The sequence below is a fragment of the Bufo gargarizans genome, chromosome 8, assembly GCF_014858855.1.
Source record: "Bufo gargarizans isolate SCDJY-AF-19 chromosome 8, ASM1485885v1, whole genome shotgun sequence".
Taxonomy (NCBI): Eukaryota; Metazoa; Chordata; class Amphibia; order Anura; family Bufonidae; genus Bufo; species Bufo gargarizans.
Genome location: NC_058087.1, coordinates 110,187,337 through 110,206,736, shown reverse-complemented (window position 1 = coordinate 110,206,736; position 19,400 = coordinate 110,187,337). Strand labels below are relative to the sequence as shown.

The 19,400-nt window shown below is 41.6% G+C and overlaps 1 protein-coding gene across 2 annotated transcripts in view; it reads left to right on the top strand.

The window, feature by feature from the left end:
* Positions 1–17,982, top strand: part of STAT1 (signal transducer and activator of transcription 1) — a 1,065,817-nt gene extending 1,047,835 nt beyond the window's left edge. For both annotated transcript variants that reach the window (XM_044304320.1, XM_044304319.1), the window contains one exon: positions 17,378–17,982. In XM_044304320.1, coding sequence (XP_044160255.1) covers positions 17,378–17,398 — 21 coding nt within the window. In that variant the 3' untranslated portion in view covers positions 17,399–17,982. The remainder of the gene's footprint in view (positions 1–17,377) is intronic.
* Positions 17,983–19,400: the final 1,418 nt, after the last annotated feature.

Below are 19,400 nucleotides of genomic sequence, written 5' to 3'. Positions count from 1 at the left end.
ATTGATTTACCATGTAGTTCCTAGCAAAATGAATGATTATTTTGTGATGCTTTTTTTATGCAAATTTTTAGTAACAAAAACTGGAGTATGTATACCAAACCTAATTTACTGCAGAATTGTAATTTGCTATTGTCATAGAGAAACTATGATAAAAAGCTGTATAGCAATTGTCTGGTTTTGTTTACAATAGACAAAGCAGGGTGCATTCACACAGGCCTTGTACAGTCTTGCCTGTTTTTCAGACTGCAAACCGTGCACCGCCAAAACATGGGCACCGCCCCTGTGCACTCCACATTGTGGTGCGGACCCATTGAAGTCTGCACTCCACATTGTGGTGCGTACCCATTGAAGTCCACGATCCACAAGATGAGGCCGAAAATAAGACATGTCCTACCTATGGCGGTGTGGAGACACGGACTTAGAAAATACATTGAAGTCCTTCCATGTGTTTCCAGGTCTGTGCTTCTGTGCTGCAAAAGATGGGACATGTCCTATCTTTGGCCACATCTTGTGAATCGCGGACCCGTTGAAGTCAATGGGTCCTCACAGCGATGCAGAGTGCAGACACCTGGTGCCTGTGTTTTGGAAGTCCGTGGTTTGCGGTCCACAAAATGGACATGGCCGTCCAACAGGTGTGTGAATGCACCCTAAGGATTTTAACAGCTCAACGCACAGTTGGTGAATATAAGAATCATATTCAACTTCTCATAGGGAGAAAGAGGGAGGATGTGCTGTGTAAAGGGCCCTTTACACAGGCCAAGAATCCTGCATATAATTGCTAACAAGCATTCATATGAAAGCTTGTTAGTGATTGTCTGGAAGTGTAAATTTACTGCTGATTACCTGATGAACGAGCAAAACGCTCATTCATTGTTTAACAGATCATTTGTGTGGTCATAAAAATTATTGTTAGCCCACAGCATCTACTGCCGGCAAAGAACTAATCAGTATGGGAACGAGTGATGACCTTGTATGTAAATGCAGCAGTCTCCTACAGTGAACAATGTGCTGCTGTATCATCCTGTGTAAAAAGACCTTAACCCCTTAGTGACCAGCCTGTTTTGGACCTTGACAAAGCGTTTTTCTTCCTTTTTTCATCGTCGCCTTTAAAGAAATATAACTTTTTCATTTTTCTGTCTATATAGCTGTACGAGGGCTTGTTTTCTTGCGGGACAAGTTGTAGTTTTTGGATTGACTTGGATTGATACTGCTACTGAGTTTTTACATTATACATTTTATGACAAATTTTTCTGTATAAATAACATAATATATTTATTCTGTGGGTCAGTAATAATTACAGCGATACCAAATACACGTAGTTTTTTTTAATGTTTTACCAATAAAACATAAAATCCCTCTTTTTGAAAGGAAGAAAATATTTTTGCATCACCACTTACCAAGACCCATAACTTTTTTATTTTTCTTTCTATAGAGTTATGTGAGGGCTTGATTTTTGCAGGAGTAAATCACGCTTTTTGATCACTTTTTTTCGTTGGCAACTAAGAATAAATGAGCAATTCTGTCATTTTAAAAAAAAAAAATTTTTTACGCCGTTCACAGTGGGGGATATCTACATGATATTTATGTAGTGCAGGTCGTTACGGAATTGGTGACATATGGGGCTTTTTTTAAATTGCGAAGCATTTTTTCAGTGGGAAAAAAGCATATTTTTTACTGTAATTTTTTTTAAAATAAAAGTTTTTTTTTTTTTTTTTTTACCAACAGACAACATTTTGATTGCTTTTAAAATACAATACACTATCGCTATAATGCATTGCATTTTAATGTCAGTGCTTTAGGCCTCATGTACACAACAGTATTTTTTCACGGTCCGCAAAACAGGGTTCCGTTGTTCCGTGATCAGTTTCTGTTTTTATTTCCGTGTGTCTTCCTTGATTTTTGGAGGATGACCAGACATGAAGGAAAGTGAAAATAATGTAAGTCAAGTTTGCCTTGCAAATGATAGGAAAAAAACGGACACAGACGCGGATGACAATCTTGTGTGCCTCAGTGTTTTTTCACGGGCCCATTGACTTGAATGGGTCTGCGAACCGTCATATTTTTTTTGACGGACTGGAAACACGAATCACCGATGCAGATGACAAATGGTGCATTATCCGAGTTTTCAACGGACCCATTGAAAGTCAATGGGTCCGCAGAAAATCACGGAAAATGGAACAACGGACATGGAACACAACAACGGTCGTGTGCATGAGGCCGTACTGACATTGACCAGAAAGCTGCGCCAGAGAGGCACAGCCTGCTGGAAAATATCCAAGGCTAGCTTGAAGCCTATATCAGACCGCAGCCACCCTTTATACACATGGGCACCCTGCGACTGCATTTTCGGGGTGCTGATAAAAGACGGAGGGAGTCCGTTCCCTCTGTCACAGCTTTACATGCTGCGGGCGCTATTACCTGTGGCATGTAAAGCAATAAACAGCCTGTACCAGCACTTTTGCCAGCTTGAGCTGTTAGAGCAGGAGCTCAGCTTTCATGTGAGAGCTGAGCCCTCACTCTCCGCTGCACGGGAGACCCGTGCAGAGCTTAGACTGGGCCGCAGTAATGTTGGTGCAAGCATATTGGTGGTCACTAAGGGGTTAATGGTGTGTAGGGGATTATACCAACCACCTGATGGAGGAGGGGAGACTTGAAACTGTGCTAGTTCATGAGAAAGTAAAACAGTCAGAGAAGTGACCAGTATTTAGAAAACTTCCACAAAGCTAGAGCTGTAGAAGTGGTTGAAAACTAGGTATGAGGGTTGCCGAATCCATAAAAAAACAAAAACAAAAAAAAAAGATAAATGCAATTTTTATCCTACAGCAGTTTAGAACGATAAAGATGGATATCAGTAATTTTCTGAATGGAGAGCATGGGTAGGATGGTAGACAGACATGAGGGAGGAGATGTAGGGGGGTGCAGCCCTTTGGAAAGCTTTGTGGGTGAAAATGAGCTGTTTAACCCCTTAAGGCTGGGCTCATTTTTTGCAAATCTGACCAGTGTCACTTTATGTGGTGATAACGTTAAAACGCTTTGACTTATCCAGGCCATTCTGAGATTGTTTTTTCGTCACATATTGTACTTCATGACACTGGTAAAATGGAGTTAAAAAATAATATTTTTTATTTATATTTTCAAGTTTCAATTTCTCTACCTCTATAATACATATTAATACCTACAAAAATAGTTATTACTTTATATTTCCCATATGTCTACTTCATGTTAGGATCATTTTGGGAATGACATTTTATTTTTGGGGGGCGATTTAGAAGTAAATCTTGAAATTTCGCAGAAATTTTCAAAAACCAACTTTTTAAGGACTAGTTCAGGTCTGAGGTCACTTTGTGAAGCTTACATAATAGAAACCACCCAAAAATGACCCAATTCTCTAAACTACACCCCTCAAGATATTCAAAACTGATTTAACAAATGTTGTTAACCCTTTAGGTGTTCCACAAGAATTAATGGAAAATAGAGATACAATTTTAAAATTTCACTTTTTTGGCAGATTTTCCATTTTAATATTTTTTTTTTCAGTTACAAAGCAAGGGTTAACAGCCAAACAAAACTCAATATTTATGGCCCTGATTCTGTAGTTTACAGAAACACCCCATATGTGGTCGTAAACTGCTGTACGGGCACACGGCAGGGCGCAGAAGGAAAGGAATGCCATACGGTTTTTGGAAGGCAGATTTTGCTAGACAGTTTTTTTTTTTTTTACACCATGTCCCATTTGAAGCCCCCCTGATGCACCCTTAGAATAGAAACTCCAAAAAAGTGACCCCATTTTAGAAACTATGGGATAGGGTGGAAATATTGTTGGTACTAGTTTAGGGTACATATGATTTTTGGTTGCTCTATATTATACTTTTTGTGAGGCAAGGTAACAAGAAATAGCTGTTTTGGCACAGTTTTTTTGTTATTTGAAACATTCATCTGACAGGTTAGATCATGTGGTATTTTTATAGAGCAGGTTGTCACGGACGCGGCGATACCTAATATGTATACTTTTTTTAATTTATGTAAGTTTTACACAATGATTTCGTTATTTAAACAAAAAAAATCATGTTTTAGTGTCTCCATAGTCTGAGAGCCACTGTTTTTTCAGTTTTGGGGTGATTGTCTTAGGGTCTCATTTTTTGCGGGATGAGATGACAGTTTGATTGGCACTATTTTGGGGGGCATATGACATTTTGATTGCTTGCTTTTTATGGTTTATTTAGCACAGTTTTTATTTTTTATGGTATTTATCTGAGGGGTTAGGTTATGTGATATTTTTATAGAGCCAGTCAATACGGACGCGACGATACCTAATATGTATACTTTTTATTTTATTTATGTAAGTTTTTCACAATAACAGTTTTTTTAGTGTCTCCATATTCTGAGCCATATTTTTTTTATTTTTTGGGCGATTGTCTCAGGTAGGGGCTCATTTTTTGTGGGATGAGGTGACGGTTAGATTGTTACTTTTTGTGTGGGTGTACACCTTTTTGATCGCTTGATGTTGTACTTTTTGTAATGCAAGGTGACAAAAAAATTGTTTATTTAGCACAGTTTTTATTTTTTACGGTGTTCATCTGAGGGGTTAGGTCATGTGATATGTTTATAGAGCTGGTCGATACAGACGCGACAATACCCAATATGTCTATATGTCTTTTCCCTATTTTTTACAATTATTTTTTATTTTATTTTTGGAAAAGGACACTTTTTTACTTGAAACTTAAAAAAAAAATGTAACTTATATTTTATTAACTTTTTTTTTCACTCTGGGACTTCAACATTACAGGGTCTGATCCCTGTTTCAATGCAGCACAATACATCTTAGTCTTACACTAACAGTTGCCTAGGAGACCCAGCCTGGGGGCTGGGCCTCTTAGGCTTCCGTACATGCCAGGCCCCAAGTCTTGGAATGGCTTGATGCTGCCATGGCAACCATCGAGTCCCCGCTACAGCAGCGCGGAGACCGATGGATGAGGTGAGGGAGCGCAAACCTCCCATATGCCGCGGTCATCACTGACTGCTGCATATGAGGGGTTAATCCACCAGCATCGGCGTTATCGCTGATGCTGGTGGATGCAGCAGGGATCCGGCTTTCAGTAACAGCCGGATCTCTGCCGCTGATTGCGGCACCGTGCGCGGGGGGGGACGACGACTGCAGGACGAGCGCTAAGTGCCGGCGATTTAGGACGAGCATTCTCGTCCTGGGTCGTTATGGGCTTAAATTGAATCCTGTACTGTATGGGCAACCAGTGCAATGACTGGCATGCCGTCCCTTAAGGAAGTGCTGCAGGGAACAAGCAGCAAGCACACTGTGGCCAGGGCTGAATGGAATCTGTGGAGCGGATCCCAGAACAGTACCTACATGGACAGAGCACTGGTAGCAGAACACGGCGCCTAGGACCGCAGCACAGAAACAGCGGCGCACTGTTACAGGGTAGTATAGAAATTAGACTGTTTTGCAACAAATTCAGGTGCAAAAAGGCACACCTACATGAATAGGTCGGAAAAAAGTCACAAAAGTTAGAAAACTTCTAACCTTAAAAGCAACAAAAAAAGAAGATTGTCTAAAGCAGCATTTTTAGACTAAAATAAGGCGCACACACTATAGTAAATGTGACCCCCTCTGCCAAATGCAGCCAAGCAGCCCAAAAACATAATCGGGCCTCCTCCATATTTCACAGTAGTATTTCACAATGGGGGTCATTTATAAAACTAAAAAAACTAATGTAGAACTGGTTAGTTGCATATAGCAACCAATCAGATTCTTTCTTTCATTTTCCAGTGTACGGTAGCTGTCCAAAATGAAAGGAGGAATCTGATTGGTTGCTATGGGCAACTAAGCCAGTTCTACTTTACACCAGTTTGATAAATGACCCTCAATGTTTTTTTCTTAGCATGATTCATTTTTGCGTCTGTGAACACAGAGCTTCTGTGACTTGCCAAAAAGCTTGAGTTTTGTCTCATTTGTCTAAAGGACATTGTCCCAGAAGTCTTGCGGCTTGTCATTGTGCAAGTTGTCTTCCACTTTGGCTAAGGAAATAACAGATGGTGCGATCTGCCACTGATGTATTTTGACCTTGGAATTCACCTCTAATCTCTTAGGAAGTTGTTCTCAGCTCTTTAATTCCAATCGTATTATGGCTCTTCAATTTGTCATAATTTTTCCTCTTGCAGTCATGTCCAAGGAGGTTCGCTACAGTCCCTTAGACCTTAAAGGGGTTCTCCTGGAATAAAATAAAAATACTTAAATATTATTTTATAATAAATATATTCACAAATACTTGTTTTTTACATATAGTTGATACGGTTTAAAAAAAAAGACATAAGTCCATCAAGTTCAACCAAGGGATAGGTGTGGACGCGAATCCCAGAAGGAAGTGAGACTCAGATTTCTAGACGTTTTCATAAGCTCATAAGCATTAAAGGGCTTCCGTCACCCCCAAGACACAAATATTTTTTTTTGGGCTTGTTTTTTAACAAGCCCAAAATCCTTATTTAACGACTATTCCCCATATAGGGCTCTTACCTATATAGTCTGTGGCTTCGTTTCCTTAAAAATTGATCTTTTAAAATATGCAAATCACTTCACTACCAGCAAGTAGGGCGTCTACTTGCTGGTAGCCACCGCAAAAAAACGCCCCCTCCTCCTGTTGATTGACAGGGCCAGCGATCGCTCTCCTCCTCCGGCTGGCCTTGTCAGCATTTGAAATCCCACGCCTGTCTTCATTTGCGCAGGGGCTCAGAGAAGGAGGCTCGCCTCCTCAGCACTCCCTCAGTGCGCCTGCGCCGATGACGTTTTCTCTTTCGGTGATGTCATCGGGGCAGGCGCAATGAGGGAGTGCTGAGCCTCCTTCTCTCAGAGCGCCTGCGCCGAATGATCAGGAGGAGGGGGTGTTTTTTTGCGGCGGCTACAAGCAAGTAGATGCCCTACTTGCTGGTGGTGAAGTGATTTGCATATTTTAAATGATCGATTTTTAAGGAAACAAAGCCACAGACAAAGGTAAGAACCCTATATAGGGAATAGTCGTTAAATAAGGATTTTAACAAGCCCAAAAAAAAAATTGTGTTTTGGAGGTGACAGAAGCTCTTTAATGTTGTTTACTTTTAAGAATTAATCGAAACCCTTTTTAAAACGGTCCACTGTTCCTTCTGTGAACACATCCTGAGGAAGTCTATTCCACAGCTTCACAGTTCTTACAGTAAAGAAGCTTTGACGCTTCTGGAGACTGAACTTTTTCTTCTCCAGTCGGAGGCAGTGCCACCTTGTCTTTTGAGGGCATTTTACATGGAACAGTTTTTCACCATATTTTTTGTATGGCCCATTTATATATTTGTATAGGTTAATCATGTCCCCCCCTTAGACGTCTCTTCTCAAGACTAAATAAATTCAATTATTTTTATCTTTCTTCATAACTAAGACCCTCCATGCCCCTTTTTAGTTTAGTCACTCTCCTTTGTACTTTTTCCAGCTGTAGTGTGTCCTTTCTATGGACTGATGCCCAGACCTGAACTGCATATTCCAAAAGAGACCACACCAACGCTTTTTAAAGCGGTAATATTACCTCCCTGCCCCGCGAGTCCATGCCTCGTTTAATGCATTGCAATATCCTGGTGGCCTTAGAAGCAGCTGATTGACACTGTAAGCTGTTATTTGATCTACTATTTACAAGGACACCCAAATCCTTCTCTATAAGTGACTCTCCCAGTGTTACATCACTTAGGACATTATGAGGCACAGAGATTATTGCTACCAAAATGCATAACTTTACATTTATCCACATTGAACCTCTTTTGCCAAGTTGATGCCCATCTTTCATAAACTGTACAGTACTACATAGCTTGGTGTCATCTGCAAAAATAGAAATGGTGCTATTAATCCCGTCCCTGATATCATTAATAAATAATTTAAATTGAGGGCCAAGCACTGAACCCTGGGGTACACCACTTATAACCCGGGACCATTCTGAATAGGAATCATTGGCCACAACTCTCTGGATATGGTCCTTAAGCCAGTTTTCAATCCAATTACAAACTATACTTTCCAAGTCTATAGACCTTACTTTACCTATTAAACGTTTATGAGGGACAGTATCAAAAGCCTTTGCAAAGTCCCGAAACACTACATCCTCATAAAAATAAATCTGGTTAGTCTCACAACTTCTGTCCTTGGTAAACCCATGTTGGTTATCACTTATAATATTATTTACAGTTGCATACTCCTGTATATAGTCCCTTAAGAGTCCTTCAAACATTTTTCCCACAACAGAAGTTAAACTAACTGGTCTATAATTACCTGTGAAGGACCTAGCTCCTTTTTTGAATATGGGCACCACATTTGCCTTGCGCCAATCACTTGTTACTGTACCAGTACCTAGAGAATCTTAAAAAATTATAAACAGGGGCACAGCAATGACTGAACTGAGCTCTTTAAGCACTTGTGGGTGTAATCCATCTGAACCCGGAGCCTTGTTGACATTTAACTCATTTAACTTATCTACAGTTAGCCAATTGAATATATTACTGGATGTACTAACAGCCCCAGCACCACATATATCAGCTCCTTTCTCTTCTTTTGTATATACAGAGCTAAAAGAACTATATAGTAACTCTGCCTTTTCCTTATCTTCAGTGACTACCCCCCACCATTATTTAGGGGACCTACCTGCTTGGACCTTGGTTTTTTAGCATTCATATATTTAAAGAATTTTTGGGGATTTGTTTTGCTCTCTTTTGCCATCTGCTGTTCGTTTTGTATTTTTGCTAATTTTATCTCCTTTTTACTGATTTTATTAAGGCCTTTGTAATCTTCAAAAGCTACAGCTGACCCCTCAGATTTTTATTTTTTAAATGCCCTTTTTTTTGTCTTTTATTGCCCTTTTTACAGTAGCTGTAAGCCATGGGGGGGTTTAATTTTAGCTGTTTATACTTGTTACCTAAAGGAATACATTTTTTTGTGCAATTACTCAATGTGGATTTAAAGCTCTCCAATTTATCCTCAGTATAAGACTGAATGCACACGACCGTGTTTGCGGCCGAGAGCGGGCCGTGAAAACCCGGCCGGGATTCCTGCTGACTGCTAGAGCGCACAGCGTCATTGGTTGCTATGACGCCGTGCGCTTTATGCAGCCGCTCCTGTACAGTAATACACTATACTAGTGTATTACTGTCCAGCAGCGGCTGCATGAAGCGCACGGCGTCATAGCAACCAATGACGCCATGTGCTCCAGCTGTCAGCAGGAATCCCGGCCGGGTTTTTGCAGCGCTTGGATTAAAGAGCTGCCAGAACGTATATATACGCAGTAGCTGCACGGGGTATGTGCAGCTATCACGTATATATACAGATTGCGGTCGGGAAGGGGTTAAAGTAGAACTCCTGCAAAAAAAAAATATTCTCTGACCTGCTAGAAAGGTGCATAATGTGAACTGTAGTGAATGTAATCTTCTCAACAATGACAGTATTTGTGCGATAGTGGTACCTTGGAACCGAACCCAAATTCCGTAAATGTTTTTTTACAGTACAAATTAATTTATCAAGTTATTGCGCAAAGTCTTGCGAGACTTCGCGAAGCAATAACTTCAGCTCATCGGAGCCAATACATTCTTATACTGTACGGAGCTCCTGCTCCATACAGTATTAAAACAAAGTTTTATGCAAATTGACTTTGGATGTTTTATCCGAAGTCGATTTTCTTATCCCTAAATAAAATCTCAGAGAAACCCCTTTCACAGGTAGTGCACTGCTACACATGATATTATTGTAATCTGCACATAATCTGTATAATGTCATGCAACTACAGGGATTCATGTCCCCACCTATCCATTGTTTGAATTTGATAGACTTATGTCTTTTTTTTCAACCGTATTAACTATGTAACTATGAGATTATACACTTTAGTCCTCTTGACACACATGGTACATTAGTCCTACCCCAGGGAGACTTACTGCAGGTCTTGGGGGCCTGTTCAATTCACTTCTGTCTTTGGAGAGCTAGCAGTGCTCAAGATTCAGTTCTAGGCTGGCCAGGGCCCAGGGGCAGGGGGGTAGTGGTTGCGCTCACAGGTGGGCAGACAGGCAGGATAATAATCACAGTCCTTCTGCTACCTTCTTGGCAGTGCTGGAGTGTGTGTGACTGAGCTCACTCACTGCTGCTCCACCAATCAGGTTAACACTTAGTACCATAGTTAGGGTGTCCACTTTCATAACCCTCAAAAGGAGGACACCATATCAGTGACTCAAGATACTACAACACACAGAATGGAAGCTATAATCTATATACCAGCATCAGAGGACATTACAGAAAGGGGAAAGAACAACAATTCTTAGCATGTCCAGGCCATTATTTTGGGATATAAGAAGACAATATACAGAGGGGGTGTAAGATGAGAAGACTATAACACCCAGCACGTCCAGGCCATTATTATGGAACACTAGAGGACATTTCTGAGGGAGTAGAAGAGTAGAAGACTACAACTTCCTATGTTTCTCAGGCTAGCCACTTCTCCACTGCTGAACTCCGCCCCTGCCTGCACTAACCATAACAGTGACATCTTCATAGGTCCTTCACTACCACTTTTCCTCTCCACTGCTGAACTGATCACATGACTGTGACATCATCACAGGTCCGTAAAAAATACTTAGTCGCACACTGCCTTTTCAGGAATAAAAATTAAACAATATAATATTAAACAAACTCTAGGAAAAATTACAGAGATTTATGTGTTTTCTCTTAGAATGCAAGTTTTATTTCTTATATGCGGCGGTTTAGTTACATTTCAGCTATTCAAGGCCTTTCTCAAACTACAATAGAATATAAAGAAAATAATTATTTTTTTTGTATTCTGTTGTAGTTTGACAAAGGCCTTGAATGGCTGAAACGTAACTAAACCGCCGCATATAAGAAATAAAACTTGCATTTTAAGAGAAAACGCATAAATCTCTGCAATTTTTTCCTAGAGTTTGTTTAATATTATCATCACAGGTCCTTCAGCTCTTCCATTGTAGCAGATACAGAGCTGGCCCTGAACATTAGTCACTGCTATCTTTGCCAGAAAAAAGAGGGACGTCTGATGTCACTACGCTGCACACCTTTGTCTTTACAGCATTTGTGTGTATGTTGTAGATGTTTAATTATCTTGAACAACTCTTTAACTAATATAAAAAACCTCATATAGCAAGGGAAGGTATTCTAGGATCATATAATCAAGGGGATCTGTGGTATATGATATAAGTGCCAGTTGCGGATGAATGCACTTGGCTATTGGATGTGAGTTTATGGATCTTCTGCGTGTTACTTGCAAAAGTACATTAACCGCCTCCGGACCGCCTAACACAGGATCGCGGTCCGGAGGCGGCAGCTCCAGGCAGAGTCACGCAGTAATGCGTCATCTTGCGAGACGCGAGATGACGCGATTAGCCGGCCCGCACATGCGCATCGCGGGCTGGCAATAGTTAGAGGGGGGTCGGGTCATCAGCTTGCCATTCAATGATCGTGGCTGGCAAGCTGATCATTTAAAAAAAAAACAATCAGAAGCCAGTTAACACATTATATTAGTAAATATAATGTGTTAAATGGCTTCCCTGCTCACTGTGATTCCTGCTCCTCTGCTGAGACCAACCGACCAAAAGGACCAGCAGAGGAGCAGGAATCACAGTGAGTAGCACCAAACACCACACACTTAGCCCCAGATCACCCCCTGCTCCCCAATTAACCCCTTGATCACCCCTGTCAATCACCTAGTGAAAGGAAAAAAGTGATCAGTGTAAACTGTCACTTTTTTTTTTCACTGGTAGTGACTGTTAGGTTTTAGGATAGTTTAGGCCCCTTGGTTAGGTAGTTTAGCGATCGGTTAGCGCCCAGCCCACCGCACCGCAGTCACTTATCAGTAATCGCTAATCAGCTTTTGTACTTTTATAGTATCTGTAAGTGATCAAAACTGATCACAGTCAGATCTATAATAGTATTAGTGTCACCTTAGCTCGCCCTCCACCCAAAACGCAGAGTTTGCCCCATCAGGCCTGATCGGTCGCCCACACGTGCGTTCACCCACGCCCGCCCCGCCGCAGTGACAATTTTTTTTTTTTTTTTAACACTGCACAATCACTTTACAAGCTCTGCGGCGATAAAAAAAAAATCAGTTTTGATATTTTTTATCAACTGCAGCGGCCTCTGGTACTTTGCTAGCCTCCCATTTATATGACAGGCTTGCTTTTTTTCTTTGGTAGTCTCAGGGAATACCGCTAAATTTAGTAGCCCAAATGTCAAACAAGGGGTATTCTTCTGAAGACCCAGTCGGATGAGGAATGGGAACCCTCATCTGATGAATCAAGCGGGTCAGAATATGAACCTGTAGAAAGCAGTGGCAGTCTGACCCAAAAATTGGACGAGGAGGTTGAGGTCCCTGATACCACCAGGCGTACCCGGCCCCTTGTCGCTAGACCACAGGTTGCGCAGGATCCGCTTCAAGGGCAGCAGAGTGGGGCTGGCGCTGTCGGATTACGTGGTGAGGCATACACCAGCAGCGCAGCCCTCCCTGGACCTAGTACCAGCATGGTGAAGTGGCGAGCACCAGAAGGGCAGTTGAAGCTGGTACAGTGGCACGTGCAATAGTTACCCCGTCGCAGCCACCGCACAGACAGGCCCGTAGACCCCCTAAAATCCCTGAGGTGCTGGCAAATCCTGATTGGCAGTCCCCAACTTCAGCAGCACCATTAGTTCCCCCTTTCACTGCACAGTCTGGAGTTCGGGTTGAGACAGCTCAGATCGGTTCGGCCCTGGGATTTTTTGAGCTGTTCTTGACTGCGGAGCTCTTGGACATAGTCGTGGCAGAAACAAACCGGTATGCCACACAATTTATAACCGCCAACCTGGGAAGCTATTGTGCCCAGCCTTTCCGGTGGAAACCAGTCCAAGTTTCCGAAATTAAAACTTTTCTGGGCCTTCTCCTCAACATGGGTCTAACCAAAAAGCATGAATTGCAGTCATATTGGTCCACGAACCCAATTCATCACATGCCCATGTTCTCTGCTGCCATGTCCAGGGCACAATTTGAGGCCATCCTGTGTTTCCTGCACTTTAGCGACAACACCACCTCCCATCCCAGAGGCCACCCAGCTTTTGACCGGCTCCACAAAATTCGGCCCCTCATAGACCACTTCAACCAGAAATTTGCAGATTTGTATACCCCTGAGCAAAACATCTGCGTAGACGAGTCCCTAATACATTTTACCGGGCGCCTTGGCTTCAAACAATACATCCCAAGCAAGTGCGCCCGGTATGGGGTCAAATTGTATAAGTTCTGTGAAAGGGTCACAGGCTATACCCACAAATTTCGGATCTATGAGGGAAAAGATCAGAACCTGGAGCCGGTTGGTTGCCCTGACTACCTGGGGAGCAGTGGGAAGACAGTCTGGGACTTGGTGTCTCCCTTATTTGGCAAGGGGTACCATCTTTATGTGGACAATTTCTATACAAGTGTGGCCCTCTTCAGGCATTTGTTTCTAGAACAGATTGGCTGCTGTGGCAGCGCGGGCTTCCCCCAACGGCTCGTTACCACCCGTCTTGCAAGGGGGGAGAGGGCTGCCTTGTGTAACGAAGAACTGCTTGTGGTGAAATGGAGAGACAAGCGTGACGTCTACATGCTCTCCTCCATTCACGCAGACATGACAATCCAAATTGAGCGAGCAACCAGAGTCATTGAAAAGCCCTTCTCAGTCCATGACTATAACCTTCACATGGGAGGGGTGGACTTCAATGACTAGATGTTGTCTCCGTATTTAGTTTCCCGATGCACCAGACGTTGGTATAAGAAGGTGTCTGTATATTTAATTCAATTGGCTCTGTATAATAGTTTTGTTCTCTACAGTAAGGCTGGGAGCAGGATCCTTCCTCAAATTTCAGGAAGAGATCATCGAGAACCTCCTGTATCCAGGAGGTTCCGTGGCCCCATCCACCAGTGTAGTTAGCCATCTACACGAGCGACATTTCCCCAATGTCGTTGCTGGTACCTGAACCCAACCGTCACCCCGAAAAAGATGGTGTGTCTGTAGCAGGAGTGGAATGAGGCGTGACACCCGCTATTTCTGTCCTGACCACCCTGCCCTATGCTTAGTGGAGTGTTTCCGGACGTACCACACACAGGTACACCTAGCATAGGGATCACATCTCAGCAGGACAGGCTATTAAGGCCCATTCACACACAGCTGCTGCAAACCTCTCCTTTCACCTGGGACAAAGTGCATAATGCACTTCGCCACATCTTTGGGCGATTTGCGCTTTGCACATTGTCCCATGGGGAAGGAGAGGTTTGTCCTATAAAGGTAAAAAAAACAAAAAAAACACCAGTAAGCAAAAAAGTTAACGTTCAGTTCCAAAAGTTAAATAAAGTTTATATGTTCTGTTCAAAAGTTATTATAAAGTTAATAAAATTATTGCTTTGCGGCCTGGTTTTTTCTTTTTTGTTTTGTTTTTTTACCTTGCAGGTGGACCAACCGATCGACTAGCTGCAGCACTGATGTGCATTCTGAAAGAAGCATTGCGCTGCTGTCAGATTACACACAAGTCGGTGTATGCGGCGCTGCAAGACGAGATTTCTCCTCTGCAGTAAAAGATACGTTTGCCGAGCCTCCTCATATGAGCTGAGGAGGTGGCGGTGTTCATATGCTTTGGCAAACACTTTGTATATTAAAAAAAAATCTAAAAAATCCCGGCAATGATTTATTCATCCACATCGATTGATGTGAATGGAGAAATCTGGTTTGCCAGGGCATACGAGCTAAGTGGGTATGGATGTTGGGCGGAGCTCCTATGTCCTGGCAGACGCCTTTCCCCTCCTTTTTTTTTTTTTGGCAGAGATTTTTTCATCCACATTGATCGATGCGAATGAAGAAATCTGTGCGGTTGATTTTTTCTTTCAGCCCAAAGGCTGAACGGAATAAAAAAATCTCATTACCTGTATGCTCAATATAAGGAGAATAGCAAAAACTCCTAATGCTGGCCATACATGTAATGATTGCGGAGACCCTCAAATGCCAGGGCAGTACAAACACCCCACAAATGACCCAATTTTGGAAAGAAGACACCCCAAGGTATTTGCTGAGGGGCATATTGAGTCCATGAAAGATTAAAAATTTTGTCCCAAGTTAGCGGAAAATGAGACTTTGTGAGGAAAAAAAAAATCAATTTCCGCTAACTTATGCCAAAAAAAATAAAAAATTCTTGAACTCACCAGGCCCCTCATTGAATACCTTGGGGTGTCTTCTTTCCAAAATGTGGTCACATGTGGGGTATTTATACTGCCCTGACTTTTTAGGGGCCCTAAAGCGTGAGAAGAAGTCTGGGATCCAAATGTCTAAAAATGCCCTCCTAAAAGGAATTTGGGCACCTTTGCGCATCTAGGCTGCAAAAAAGTGTCACACATGTGGTATCGCCGTACTCAGGAGAAGTTGGGGAATGTGTTTTGGGGTGTCATTTTACATATACCCATGCTTATACCCATGCTGGGTGAGCGAAATATCTTGGTCAAGTGCCAACTTTGTATAAAAAAAATGGGAAAAGTTGTCTTTTGCCGAGATATTTATCTCACCCAGCATGGGTATATGTAAAATGACACCCCAAAACACATTCCCCAACTTCTCCTGAGTACGGCGATACCACATGTGTGACACTTTTTTTGCCGCCTAGGTGGGCAAATGGGCTCACATTCCAAAGAGCACCTTTTGGATTTCACAGGCCATTTTTTACAGATTTTGATTTCAAACTACTGCCCACACATTTGGGCCCCTAAAATGCCAGGGCAGTATAACTACCCCACAAGTGACCCCATTTTGGAAAGAAGACACCCCAAGGTATTTCATGATGAGCATAGTGAGTTCATGGAAGTTTTTATTTTTTGTCACAAGTTAGTGGAATATGAGACTTTGTAAGGAAAAAAAAATCATTTTCCGCTAACTTGTGACAAAAAATAAAAAGTTCTATGAACTCACTATGCCCATCAGCGAATACCTTAGGGTGTCTACTTTCCGAAATGGGGTCATTTGTGGGGTTTTTCTACTGTCTGGGCATTGTAGAACCTCAGGAAACATGACAGGTGCTCAGAAAGTCAGAGCGGCTTCAAAAAGCAGAAATTCACATTTTTGTACCATAGTTTTTAAATGCTATAACTTTTACCCAAACCATTCTTTTTTTTTACCCAAACATTTTTTTTTTATCAAAGACATGTAGAACAATAAATTTAGCGAAAAATGTATATATGGATGTCGTTTTCTTTAAAAAAATTTACAATTGAAAGTGAAAAATGCCATTTTTTTGCAAATATTTCATTACATTTCAATTAATAACAAAAAAAGTTAAAATGTCAGCAGCAATGAAATACCACCGAATGAAAGCTCTATTAGTGAGAAGAAAAGGAGGGAAAATTCATTTGGGTGGTAAGTTGCATGACCGAGCAATAAACGGTGAAAGTAGTGTAGTGCAGAAGTGTAAAAAGTGGCCTGGTCATTAAGGGTGTTTCAGCTTGGGGGGTTGAAGTGGTTAATATGTTCTGGATAGATACGTTTGGTAGTTTGTGGAATTGGTTGGTGTCAGTGTGACCTTTTTTTTATAGTGATTAGTAAAAGTAAAATTTTATTTTTTGTCATTCTGTGTTTAAGCCCAAAACATACGTAATTTAAAAAAAAATTATTGAGACGTCACCAGGGCCATATACCATAGTGTTTTGTGGGATTTAGCTATTCATGCTATTCTCTGCAGAACCTTTACTGTTATGAGTCTCCTCTTTTTTATTTATTGCTAGCTTTTGCTACAAAACAGCTGCATCAAAAAACACAGTGTAAACTGGGCCATTGGCTGGGGTCATTCCATTTTTTTTGCCAAAGTAAAAATTTGATCCAAAAGAGAGCACAGACGTAGAAGTGCTTCCTTTGTACTTCTTAATTTAAAGGGATTCCCCCGCTACAACGATTGTTTCCCCTAATGGTAGGATAGTGGATAAGTGTCTCGTTGGCAGGAGTATGACTTGTGGGCCCCCTGCTGATCACTAGAAGGGGGGTCAGTGTTTCTCCATTTGAAAGGGACAGCGGACATCTCTGGCAGCTCCATTCAAACTTGATCACACAGGCCCCTTTTTTTTTTGTGATCAGCTGAGGGCCCCAGAAGTTGGACCCCTGCTGATCAGAAACATATTTCCTATCCTGTGGATAGGGGTAATGTTGTTATAATGGGACAACCCCTCTAAGATTCATTTGTGGCTTTGCCAAAAAAAGACTGCATCAATGCATGTATATATCTGGCCTAGGAATATGTATGAGCACCATTGTGTAGAACATTAAAAGCAAATAAAATAATCTACCTCTGTTTATTTTTTTTTATTTTTTTTTACAGATGCATTCCTATAACAGCTAAACAGCTTTCATATACCTTTGGATCAAGGCTTCTCTGCAAGATTAACCATGTGAATCATATGCTTGTGTTTTAAGTAAATAAGTACTTTTTATGTTAAAGGGGTTTTCCGAGATATTAGTACGGATGACCTATCCAACACCCAGGATCAGTTGTTTGAGAAGCAATCAGTTGTTTGAGAAGGAATCAGTTCTCCTGTGAGCGCCACAGCCTCAGTGCTTTCCAAGCACAGCGCCATTCATTGTATAGTGGCTGTGCTTAGTATCGTGCTCAGCCCTCTTCACTTCTATGGGGCTAAGAGCAAAGCCAAGCACAGCCCCTATACAATGTACAGTGCTGTGCTTGGTGAGCAGAGAGAAGGCAACGGCCCTCACAGGAGCTCCGGTGCCTTCTCAAACAGCTGATCGACAGGGGTACTGGGTGTCGGACCCCCAACGATCAGATACTGATGACCTATTGGGCATTAGTTTTAAAATCTCGAAAAAACCCTTTTATGTTCTGTTTATTTCTGTTTAAAAAAAAGTGTATGTCATGTATTGCTATAAATGTTTATAAATTTGGAAAAATAAACAGCTTTGCAAATATTATTTTCTGTATATAGCATCTGTCCAGACCTATGTATAGATGCTGCTCCATGCTTAGGCCGAGTTCACATCAGCGCCAACTATTTCCATTGCTCTACTCCATTAGAGAAGCAGAACAATCAAAATAACAGTAGTACCGGATAGGACTCATAACTGACCCGAACAGAGCTGAATTGATTCTATTGACTACAATGGTGTCACACAGAGGAGAACTCTGCTTTAGTTATATGATCCTGCAGTAATTACACTCTTTGCTCTGGCCCCAGTTTTTTATATTTACTCCTGAGCACTGTAGAGGTACACTATGAGAGCCAAAAGTATGTGAACACTCCTCTTATTTACTGAGTCCTGGTGTGTCAGCCATACCAACTACAAACAGGTGCATAAAGTCAAGCACATAGCTATGCTCATAGAAAAGTTGCTCATGCCACTGTCTTAAAGGGAGTCTGTTACCTCCATATGGCCATATACAGTGCTTTCATGGCTCTGTAGCACACCTATACAGGATTGCAACGGTACCTTTGTTCTTTTCTTTAGACTTTTACCAGCAGGAAAAACAAAGTTTAATTCATATGCAAATGAGCACTCGCAAGTGCCCAGGGGCGGCGTTCAGTGTTTATGTGCCCAGGCTGCTCTGCCTTCTTTTCACTTTACTCCTCCCCATTCTCTGCCTTTGCCCTATTGATGAGGCAAGAGACTTGGAGGGCAGGCAAAGGAAGATGCTGGGGAGGAGTAAAGTGAAAAGAAGGCAGAGCAGCCTGGGTTTAAAAGCCATTTTGGAAGATGGCAACTATTATGCAGTATAAAACGATTACGAGCTGTTGGTTTAATAAAAGTGCTGCACTTTATTGTATTTTCTTCAATTTGGATTTGTAGGTCCAAAAACTCAAGTTTGGTTTGGCTAGTCATGGAGGTAAACTTTTGATTAAAATTATTGTTATTAATACCATTTAAAAACTGAATCAGATTAGAGTGGCCTGATTGCCAAATAAAAAAATACATCATCGATGTATCTCTGCCACAGCATCAGGTCTGTCCCCAGTTTGGGAGTTATGGTATTTCTTCCCAGTGAGCCATAAAAAGGTTAGCATAACTGGGGGCAAACCTGGTGCCCATGGCAGTACCCTGGTTTGTAAATAAAATTGACCATTAAAATCAAAATAGTTGTGTGTGAGAATAAAATCTATCCCTTCTATAATAAAATCCACTTGTGAATTGGGAAGCGTCTTATCCTTTAGAAGTTCTTTTTTTATTGCATCTTTCCCCTGTTCATGATCAATTACTGTATATAATGGCTGTACATCCAAGGTGCCCATTATCCAATTTGATTCAAAATCTAAATTTTCTATTATCTTAATGATTTGGGTCGTGTCTTTTGTGTATGACGGTGTTAATTTAACCTTGGGATGGAGTAATGTATC